Source organism: Euprymna scolopes, chromosome 43 (genome assembly GCF_053919585.1).
Source record: "Euprymna scolopes isolate OS-2025 chromosome 43, ASM5391958v1, whole genome shotgun sequence".
Lineage (NCBI taxonomy): Eukaryota > Metazoa > Mollusca > Cephalopoda > Sepiida > Sepiolidae > Euprymna > Euprymna scolopes.
Genome location: NC_136524.1, coordinates 22,167,301 through 22,179,509, shown reverse-complemented (window position 1 = coordinate 22,179,509; position 12,209 = coordinate 22,167,301). Strand labels below are relative to the sequence as shown.

Below are 12,209 nucleotides of genomic sequence, written 5' to 3'. Positions count from 1 at the left end.
TATATGCAACCAGAAGGAACATATATTTGCAAGTTACAATAAAGAATACTGTTCTACTCATGAGACAAAAAATTAGTTGCTCCCACCCTTTGTTAATTATAGCCATGCTGTATCAAAATAAAATAAAAACATAACGCGAAAATACTTACATATGATCCAACTCCCATAAAGAGAACATTATCCTATGCTTGTGGGAGATATAAGGATTTATTTTGTGTTGTTTGTCACAAACGTTTTTATCAAATTGTCCCTCACAAGAGAACCATCCTTTCTCATCACAAATGCGTTCCTTTTCCTCAGCAGTACGGGCAAAGTATCCTCCATGGAACTGGTTATTACTCAGTTCCCGGGACAATTGATCCAACAAGTCTTTTAATTCTTCCTTACTTTCCAAGGAAGTGTCCTCATCAATCTTTTTCTTGGCCTAAAATAAAAACAATAATAGAAGTATGTTTATTTCAAGATAAAAATGTAAGGAGGGAAAAGAAAAAAAAAACAGAAAAGAGAAAAAAAAGAAAAAGATAAAGAGAGGGGGAGGAGAAAAGACAAGAACGGTGAAACAAAAAGAGTGAGTGATGAAGAGAGAAAGTGAAAAGATAGAGGGTGAGAGAGAGAGAGGGGGGAGAAAGAGAGAAAGAAAGAGAAAAGTGAAAGAGAAAAAAGAGAGCAAGAGAGAGAGAAAAAGAAGTCAGAGAGAAATAGAAGTCAAAGGAAAAAAGATGAAAAAGAAAACGACAAAGAAAAAGAGAGAGAGGGATAGGAAAAGAGAGAGAGAAAAAAGAGAGAGAGGCGGAGGGAACGAAAGAACTCCTTCTTTAGGGGGGAAAAAGGAGAGAAAGAATTTAATTTTTCTTTAAACACAAAACAGTCAGTTTCAGTTTGAACTTGGAAGTCTTATAAGATCCTGCCAAATAAGAGCTTTTACACCGATTGTGCCCTTCTGTAGAACTACTAAGCTAAGAAAAAACAGACCCACAGATAAGTTGATAAAGTGAGGTTCAAGGTGAAATTGGTGTTGTTGATATTCGTCTCCAAAATGTTTGAGTAGTTTTGTGATGGGGGTTGTTCTGCAATCATAAAGTTTAGATTTTAGGAGCTCATCAGTTATAAACTGGTGTTCACAATAGTGGTCCAATACTAATAGTCAATGTCTGAGAAATCCATATCTCGAGCAGATACAGCCTTCGTAGGCACTGGTTTCTGTGCATTACTCTGTAGTGTCAACATTTTTCCTATTTTACTGTGTAGCTTGTTAACGTCCTTTTCTGGTCAATAATGCTTTAGCTGTACATTGTCACTGGCAAGGCAAGTTGGTTTAATGGCAGTTACCTTGGTTTTGTTCTATAAACATATTCTAAGCACCTACCCAACAAAAGAAACAGGATAACAGTGTAAGCATGGCAAACAAGAAAAAGAGGCTCACACGTCATCAACATATTCAGCTGGCATGTGTCGGACAGCTTTTAAAAATCGACTTACAATCTAACTTATCTCTGCCCAGGTCTTATTTATCTCTCTTTCTCTTAAGTACATTGCTATCACTTACTTTAACCTTTTCCTTGACCTTCCCCTGCTAACTGACCCTACTACTTCAACTGTTCTACATCTACTGACCCAAGAACTCTTATCCATTCTTTCAATGTGGCTATACCATCAGAGTCTTCTGACTTGGACACATCTCCCTACACTGTTCACTTATTTTTCCTCCGAGGTAACAGATCTAATTGGACATATAACAAATGGCTGTTCACTTTATAAATAAACTAGCGGGGGTACCCAGCATTGCTCAGGTGTTTGTAGGTGTAAAAGAAAAAAAAAAGTGTTTTGAACCCGTGACGAACCCTTGAAAAAATTCCAGCAAAAACCTAACAGCCAGCCATGGTTCTCTCCAGAATGTGCTGCTGCCATTGCGCATAGAAATCACTTTTTCCATTGTTTCCAACGTAATAGATGTACTGAGACTAAAACCGCGTTCAGAACTGCCAGCAACCACTGTAAAAAAGTAATAAAGAACGCAAGAGAGTTGCATGCTCAGTCCGTCAAGTCCAAAGTAGCTGAGCAGCGGCTTGGTTCCCACCAGTTTTGGCAAATAGCAAACAGAATCCTGAACAGAAGCGTGTGCTCTATCCCAACTCTCATAAATGGGCATGATGTAATCTTGTCAGGATCAGACAAAGCCAAACTCTTTGCCAAGAACTTTGCAGCTAATTCTAAACTTTGCGACCAAAGCTGCCAACCTCCAATATTTCCTCCTGTATCAGAAAACATGCTATGTTGCCAAGCTAATCAAAAACCTTGATTCCAGTAAAGCAACCGGCCCTGACGGTATTCCAATTATAGTACTCAAAAGACTTCAACCATCCTTACAAAACTGTTTAAATGTTGTCTTAAGGAGAATTGCTTCCCATCACCCTGGAAAATCTCATCAGTATGCCCCGTATTTAAGAATTCAGGTGATCGCTCATCTCCTTCACAGTACAGGCCAATAAGTCTCCTGTGCGTCATGAGTAAGTTGCTGGAATCTGTGTTAAATACAGAAGTAATCAACCATCTCAGCAAAAATAACCTTCTTAGTGACATGCAATATGGTTTCCATTCTGCTAGATCTACAGCAGATGTACTTACAGTTATATCATAGGATTAGCGAATCTCTCGATGGAGGCTACCTTTCTAGGGCAATTGCTCTTGACATATCAAAGGTCTTTGATAGAGTATGGCATAAAGGTTTACTTCATAAGATCTCCAGCTACAGTATAGCTGGAAATGTCTTCTTAATTATTGAATCATTTCTCTCTGATAGGTTCATAAGAGTAGTGGTTGATGGGCAGAAATCAGAAGCTCACAGTATTAATGCTGGAGTCCCTCAGGGGTCCATCCTGGGCTCAACTCTCTTCCTGATCTACATTAATGATCTTCCAAATAACATCCTTACATCATTCGTAGACATCTATGCTGATGACACTACTACCTATGGTAGCATATCTAAGACTGTAAACGACCAAGTTCTCTCCGATTCTCTCTCTTCTGATCTTGAACAAGTGGTACAATGGGGAAAGGAGTGGCTTGTTACTTTTAATGCATCTAAAACCAAGCTTCTCTCTTTACATCATCAATGCTCTAATCTCTATCTGGCATCAATTGAAATGAATGGCTCTCGTCTTGGGGAAGCCTCAAGTTTTGACAAGCTTCTGGGCTTGACCATTACTCCTGATCTTAAATGGAACACATACATTAAATCCGTTGCCAAGGCCGCTGGAAAAATGGTGGGATCCTTCTATCGATCCAGTAGATATCTCACTGCTGATGCAATTCTCTATCTATATAAGAGCCAGGTACGTCCAAGGATGGAGTACTGTTGCCACATCTGGGCAGGAGCTGCTAGAAAGGACTTGTCCTACCTTGATAGAGTTCAAAATAGACTTTGTAGTCTAGTGGGGGGATGTCCTTATCTCTTCCCTGCAACCTCTTTCTCACAGAAGAGATGTTGCGAGTTTATCTCTGCTTTATCGTTATTTTCATGGTAAGTGCTCAGCTGAGCTTCAATCTATGGTCCCCCCTCGCTAAACTTTCACAAGAAACACTCGTCTAGCAGAAAACACTATCACTAATTTCCCCCACTCTTTATCTGTGCCTAAACCTAAATGTAGATTCCATGAGCAAAGCTTCTTTCTTAGAACTGCCCGCCTATGGAATTGTCTTCCGTTTTTCTGCTTTCCAGCTGACTACAATATGGTTGTCTTCAAGTCTAACGTAAAGAAGTTTTTGATGAGCCGTTCCATATAAGTTAACAAATTTACTGAATCTCCATTACAAACAATTGTCCAATTTCTACTGTACACTCTTTAACCCTTATCCTCGAGTGGCCTCTTGGCCTTGATAAGTGGTGATGCCTATGTAAAAAAAAAAAATTTAAAAAAAAAGATCTTACTGCTATGCTACGCGTGCATAGGAAGTGAAAAGCATTAAAATTTAAAAAAAAGTTGACTTGCTAGAGAAATGAACGTTGGTTGAAGGTCAGTTCAGCTTTTGGCCGTTTCATTTATTTGTTTCTCTGACAAGGAAAACAAACTCCTCACAAAAAGGTAGTGTCCAAATGAATAGCAATTGTCTGGTATGAGGGCTTTCCCCAACATTGATCAAAGCTAATTGCTTTCTAAACGTCCCAGCATGGAAGGAAGGCAGAGAAGCTGCCTTCGCTTTCGATTCAGTTTCGCTTTTACACAAAAAACACAAACAAACACGCGAGAGGAAGGAATAGCATAAATTTTATAAAAGTCTACCAAAATAAATCTAGATACGACATGCCTTTGCAAATCGTAGATATTATAATCTAGGGAGTATATAAAAAGTGCTAAAACATAGTAACCCCCCTCCCTGAGAACCCCTGTGAAAAAAGCCTTTGCTGGACATACAAAAACGTGTGTGGCCGTTTTGTCTTTTATATATATTTATATTTTTTACATATATATAGATATTTTTTATATATATATAGATATTTTTTATATATATTTATATTTTTTACATATATAGATATTTTTATATATATATATATTTTTTATATATATATATATATTTTTTATATATATATATATTTTTTTATATATATATTTTTTATATATATAGATATTTTTTATATATATAGATATTTTTTATATATATTTATATTTTTTACATATATTTATATTTTTTACATATATAGATATTTTTTATATATATAGATATTTTTTACATATATATATTTTTTATATATAGATATTTTATATATATATATATATTTATATATATATATATTTTATATATATAGATATTTTTTATATATATATATATATTTTTTATAAATATAGATATTTTTTATATATATTTATATTTTTTACATATATATATATTTTTTATATATATATATAGATATTTTTTACATATATATATATATTTTTTATATATATAGATATTTTTTATATATATTTTTTTTTTTTACATATATATATATTTTTTATATATATAGATATTTTTTATATATATAGATATTTTTTATATATATTTATATTTTTTACATATATATATATTTTTTACATATATAGATATTTTTTATATATCTAGATATTTTTTACATATATATATATTTTTTATATATATAGATATTTTTTATATATATAGATATTTTTTATATATATTTATATTTTTTACATATATATATATTTTTTATATATATTTATATTTTTTACATATATATATATTTTTTATATATATTTATATTTTTTACATATATATATATTTTTTATATATATAGATAGATGATAAAGCCAAAATTATTTGGTGTGCTTAGAGAATAGAAATACTTTTTAAAACTCGTTCTTCATCCAAACAAGGCATACTGCCACTTGGAACGTAAGGGGCTACTATTTGGGATCATGTCTAACAGGGGACTGTGGGGATGTGAACAGCGAGATGTCTGTCCACATAACATTTAAACTTCTGCAAGTTAATACAGTCAGGGACGTAGGAAAGAGGGAAGGAATTTCAAAGTTAAGCAGTCCGAGCGAAGAAACTATTACAGTAAAAGATTTCGCTGCATCTAGGAACCTCAACAGTGAAGAGGCATGATTTTGCTGCTTATTGATTGCTGAAACTGTCAAGAAATAAGTAATAGCCAAACTTTCACAAAAAACACTATCAATAATTTCCTTCACTTTTTATCTGTGCCTAAACCTAAACGTAGTTTCCATGAACAAAGCTTCCTCGTTAGAACTGCACGCCTGTGGAACTCTCTTCCATTTGCCTGCTTTCAAGTTGACTACAATTTGGTCATCTTCAAGTCCATAATAAACAAGTTCTTGATGAACATCCCCCTAAGTAATCCAATTTACAAAATTTCCACTACTTATGTTTACTACTTTATAGTCCCACTGACTAATGTATACCCATTAACCCTTATCCTCGAGTGGCCTCCAGGCCTTGATAAGTGGTGATTCCTATGTAAAAAAAAAAAAAATCAAACTTAGTTAATTCCATTAAGCATTCTCGATTCTTTCATAATATTCTTCATCTTTTAACTGACAAACATTCCATCTTATAATCTTTATCCTTGAGTGTCTTTTGGCTTTTATAAGTGAGGACTCATTTGTAAAAAAATAAAAAGGCGGGAACTTTCTTTACTTACATTCATGTAATAACTTCTGATTCTATTTTGAGCACGGTTTCTCATATATTCGGATTTCGTTTTATAAGATTTGATATCTAAAATAAGAAAGAAAAGAAAAAAACAAATGTTAATATTTATCAATAATTGTAAAAACTTGAAAATAAAAGCAATAATAAAAACATCACAGAGAGAAGGAAGAGGAGAGAGGGAAAGAAAGGAAATATAAAGAAAGAGAGGGAGGGAGAGGGAGGTCAGAAAGACGGACAGATTGAGGAGAAGAGAAAGAATATAAAGAGAAAATGGGTGTGGGGGAAAAAGGGAAAGAGGAAAGATGGAAGTTAATTAGAAGAGATCAGAAGAGAAAGCGAAAAAGGTAAAAGAGAAAGATGTTAATATTTATGACTAGTTGAAAAACTTTTAAAATAAAACATCAAAACAAAGAAAGAAAAAAAGAGAGGAAACGTGTTGAGAAAGAAAGAAGCGAGGAGGAGAGAAGAGGAAAATAGAGAAAAGGAGAACATAAAAGAAAAGGAGAACAAGAGAAAATGAGAGGAGAAGAAAAAGAGAAAGGAAAAGAGAGAGGGGAGAAAAGATAGAGAAGGGAGAAGAGAGATAGAAGAGGGAGAAGAGAGGGGGGAGAGAGGAGAGAGAAGAGAGAGAGAAAATAAAAGAAAAAGAGGGAGTGAGAAAAATAAAAAGAGGGAGAGAAAGAAAATTTAAAAAAAAATGAAAGAAAAATAGAAAGAAGAAAAAGAAGGAGAAGGTGCGTTAGAGAGAGAACGAAATCAGAGGAATGTTAACCAGCACTGGAAACCGCCATGATTTAACAGTTAATAATAAATAGAAGCATGAATGAAATCAAGTAACAACATAAATTTTTAGTACATCTACAACTACTATTACTACCACTTCCTTTTCTATAGCAATGAATGAATCATCATTTTGTAAGGTGGGGGGGGGATCTACATTCAAAAGAAGATAGAAAGAAAAAGAGAAAAAAAACGGACGAATTAAGTGAAAGAAGCAATGAATGTCTGCAAGGCGGGCTTGCTTCTCCAATGTTATTAATTAGAAAAGCCTTAGAATGTGCGTCTTGGAAGCATAATTTCCCGTTTTTTGCAGACTTTGTGCCATTTCGATTCTTTTTAAGATAACAATAAAAAGCAAACTAAAGTAAATGAACCATTTTAAACGGACACTTTGATTAACTTGCACTACAAGAAGAGATCAATGTGAAACCTTAAAAGTTCAGACTAATTATAAAAAGGACAGCAATTTCACGTTTTGAAAATACAGTCAATAAGATTACAATTTTATGTCAATAAGATTACAATTTTCTGTTATACAGACTTCTTACTCACTGTAGAAACTGATAACGAGGGCATACATAGATATAAAAAAAAACATATGGGTTGGGACTTGGGTTCATGTTCAGAATTCCTCCTATATTCAAAAACAAAAATAAGAAAAATCTGTATGATAATATATGATGAAATGAAAATATCATATTCCAAAAATCACATAAATTGATCAAGTAGTTTTATTTTTATAAAGAAAACCATTTTAAAATTAATGGGAATTCATAGACATTACAACATCAATCTAGTATGAATTATTGTTAGGTTTTTCCCCTTGGTTTTTATTTTTTTATTTATTTATTTTATTTTATTTTTTTTCAAAATGGCAAACGAAACGGTCACTTTTCAGATACTCATAAAATTTTATTTTCTTATCAAAAAATAAAACTACTTGATCAATTTGCGTGAATTTTGGAATATGATATTTTCGTTTTGTCGCAGGTATGTACATCATGTAGAGTTTTCTTTATTTTTGTTTTTTAATAGAGGGGACATTATGGACAAGAAGCGTCGTATGTTTTATTTTGTTGAAGATATTTGCTATTTCTTTAGATGTAATTATAATAAAACTTAGAAAATTGTTTTAATATATAGGTTGTTTGTAATTAATTTATGTCTTACTTATTCATTGGTTGTCTCTTTAGTCCCTTTTATGTTCCATTGGCCAACAGGTAACCCTATCTCTGCTCCCTTAAGAACCACATGAATCAGACTATAAAAACGCTTGCAGTTAAGTTTCCACCTCTTTTAAACCTCAGCAGGACAATGGCAGTGACAGATGTCCTTAATGACAATCAGCAAAGGATAACCCCACTCCTCCATCACTTTCTTCATCACCTACCATATTGGAGCAGGGTTTACATCTCAATGAAGCTCTCAGATGGCAGTTTGAATACAGCCATTAGTTCTTTCAAAGATTTCAGACCTTTGTTGATATCAACCTGACTATATTGTGACAGAAGCCCACAAAGGCCATTTGCTGGCATAACTTTGAGATTATGTATAGATACATGTATATAGACCCAGAAACACTTGACTTCAGAGTTATAGATTTTTTAAACAAATACTGATCAGCAAGCAATATTTGTGAATGTGTACTGTTATGTCTAGATAAACACTATCCCTGTGACAGGATCATAAGTAAAATAAGTCTGAGGTCTGGTGTTGCCCTGTGAAATAAGAATTTCAGGTAACTGAATAGAAGAAACCAAAGGTAAATAAATATGATCGACACAGACAAAAGACCACACAGCGATGAAGAAATAGACTACAAAAGAAATTAGACTAGCAATTGAATACTATTAGAAAAGCAACTACCACACAAAAAGAGGCTCTGTTGCACATATAGAACATAAACCCAAAGTTATGCCCTCGATTTTCCCAACACTACCCACAACATGTTTTATTGCAAAATAGTAATAATAAAGTGCTATTACACAAAGAGGCTCCTTTATACATATGGAACCATAAAAGAAATTAGACTAATAATTGAATGCTATTACAAAAGCAAATGCCACACATTACTACATTGCACATATAGAATTTTTTACCATGCACCGTACATATGTCAAACGTTATTGCAATGCTATACAAATGAATTTATGAGATTACACCAAAGCTATAATTAATTTGTGAAGGTAATGTTTTAAGCTCTATTTATAAGAAAGTTCAAATAGTTCAGTTGGTAGAGCATCACTTTCAAGATCTCAAGGTTTTGGTTTCTGGCCATGATATTCATTTTATTTTGTCGATTTAGCATACACCATGTTTATGCCAAACGTTATTGCAATTTTCTCATGAAATGCTAAACAAATGAAAAAGGAAAAACAAATAGGATTTCTCCAAAGTAGAAACGGAAATAAGACAAATATAAAACAGACAATGTTACACTCTCTACTCTCGGAAGTGTTAGTCGTGTCTAGTAAGATCTACTTACTTTTTTTTTTTTTTTAATTGCCATCTGAGAAATCCCTTGTTATATTACAATTATGAGTTAATTGTTTTGTTGGATGTAAGATAAGATTTTCCTTTCTAATTTGATATAGTGATTCTTTCTTTCTTTTTTTTTTATTTAAATTTTAAGTTGGTTCAAGCTGGGGGTGGGGTATCCTACTGGATGCCAAACATTCACCTATTAACTCAGATATTCCAACTGAGAGGTCTTTTTAAGATTCTGACCATCTCTTTAAATGCAATTGTTTTAATTTCTCTTACACTCAGTTCATCTAATATATTTGCCAGGTAGTTTTAGGAATTCTTTTTCATGAGTCCAGTTGCTCCTGTAATTACTGGATTGATAAAGATCTTCCCAAGACTCCAGTTTCTTTTCATGTTGTACATAAAACCTTGGTATTTCATTATCTTTTCCCTCTCAGTTATGTTTAAGCCTACATCATTGGGGACATTAACTTCTACTAAGGTTGCTTCTTTCTCCTTGTCCGATATGTCAGGTTTCATAGCTCTGTTTTCTAGGCATGTAACTGTACGAATTGCATAGTGGATGGTGCATGACTTATTTCCAATTGTTCTTTCTGGTAAACATGTTCCCAGAACTTGCTTTTAAAAGTTTAATATTAATCAATATTTGTCAATAAAATAATTTTCTAGTTAAGTATTTTGTTAAACATTTTTCTGTTGAGGCAGAAATCTTTTTCCAAGAATCATTATCATTACCACGACGACAACAGTCAGTAGCTTCGTGCTTTCTTTATACAGCACCCATCATCATCACCATGGCCACAACAATTCAAGAGCTTGTTTGTAACAATAGATTGAGCAGGCCATCATCACCATCATCAAAATCTACAACTTTGGCTGACTGTTGTCGAGTATACTAGTAATATTTTTCTTTTCCAAGACATTCACAATTATCATATTTGCTTCCACTAAATCTGCCTTTCCATTTTTTTTCTTTTTCTCTCATAGACAGCTCTCTTCTCTTCATATTAGCTTTATTCTTTTCTAACAAGAAACGCAATCTATACAGGTGAAATCCGAGACGAATATACAAAATAGACTTATTTAATCCTCCACTTTAATGTGTGTATATATATATATATATATATATAGCATCAAGGAGGGTCTGGTGAGCTTTCATATTCCTGTTGACAGTTGGGAGTCCCTAGTGTATGAGCGCAAGCAGTGGAGGACTGATATACAGGGACACAGAGCAGTCAAAAGGGACGTTTGAAGCAGTCAAAATAGACTGAGCGAAACTCAAGAGAGCATGTAAGAAATGCCAAACCTTCCCGCCCAACCATGGAGATCTCTGGATCTGTAAGGTGTGTGATCAGGCTTTGTTGTCTAAGGCAGGTTTTGTTAATCACATGAAAACCCACGATGATACAAGTTCTGCTGCTGTTAGTTTCATCCAAACCAGTGAACATTTTCAGTGTCATGTCTGCTTGAGGGTGTGCAAGTCGCTGGCAGGGCTAAAAAGTCATCTTCGAGCACATGGACTTTTAGTGACTGAGGGAGTGGCTCTCGTCTGATAAGACGTTGCAATCATTATATATATATATATATATATAATTATCTAATATAATAATTAAATACCTACAGACACTAGTGTTTCATCCTTTTGGGAATCTTCAGTGCAGGGTGTAACGATTAACACCAGTCGAAAGATTCAAACTCGGCGACACAAGTCATATATCAAATTAAATTATTGATAGAATTGTATGAATTCATGTGAATGTTAGTTGTGAACACAAGCAGAGCATAATTTTATTGTTATTTACGATTGTAAACTAGTACATATGTCATATAAAAAACTTCTGATGTGTTGCTTCCAAACTTGACTCATTGAAAAACAGGTTCGACTTGCATGATCAAATTTACCTCTACCCTATAATAAGGACCAATGTGTATTCATTTGTGTGTGTGTATATATATATATATATATATATATATACTAGCAAAGGAACCCAGCCCTGCCTTGTAGTAAAATATGCTTAAATATAATATTTTCATTTAATTTTATGCAGATTTTATATTTATTATTATAGTGTCAATTCTCTTGATAATTATATATTGTACTCAATATATAATTGTTTCAAAATATGACTTGAGTGCCATCAACTAGTATCGAAACTGAAACCAAAACTTAAAAGGAATTCTTGGTAAATTTATTTATTACAAGTTTCCAGTTTTATAATTGCTATTAGTGTGTGTGTATATATATATATATATATATATATATATATATATATATATATATATAAATTAAAAGGAGATTAGAACAATAGTCTAAAGAGCTGAGTGTATTTTAATGTAACAGTGAAATTACAATTTTAATTAAAATACAGGAAAGAAAAAGTGCTCGTTGTAATTTAGATATATAATAAGCTCGATAGGTAAATATCCTAGAGCTAATTCAATATTAAGTAATGTGATTGATAATTTAAAATTTAAAAATAAAATTATAATTAAATTAAAAATCCGTTTCATAAGAAGGAACAACAACAAAATCAGTTATCTGTACGATCGTTTCGGAAAACAGTGTTTTTATTGTGGTAGACATCAAGTTACGGACAATAATATATTACATATAGTTTTTTAATAAACAAGGTCTCCTCGTCAGCAAATTTTGAAGGGTTTTTATTAAATTTAAAAGTCACCATAAATAAACCTAGCATTAAAAGTAAGGCAGATGTATCTTTTAATTTTTTGCCTTTTGAAATCAAGAACTATGGTTAAAATACACATATAGA

At 32.8% G+C, this 12,209-nt stretch overlaps 1 protein-coding gene across 1 annotated transcript in view; it reads right to left on the bottom strand.

The window, feature by feature from the left end:
* LOC145268232 (DNA fragmentation factor subunit beta-like) overlaps nt 1-12,209 on the bottom strand; it is a 71,781-nt gene that overhangs the window by 16,083 nt on the left and 43,489 nt on the right. The window contains exons 4-5 of the mRNA XM_080123553.1: nt 6,158-6,234; nt 150-424 (exon numbers count right to left, since the gene is read on the bottom strand). Coding sequence (XP_079979679.1) covers nt 150-424; nt 6,158-6,234 — 352 coding nt within the window. The remainder of the gene's footprint in view (nt 1-149; nt 425-6,157; nt 6,235-12,209) is intronic.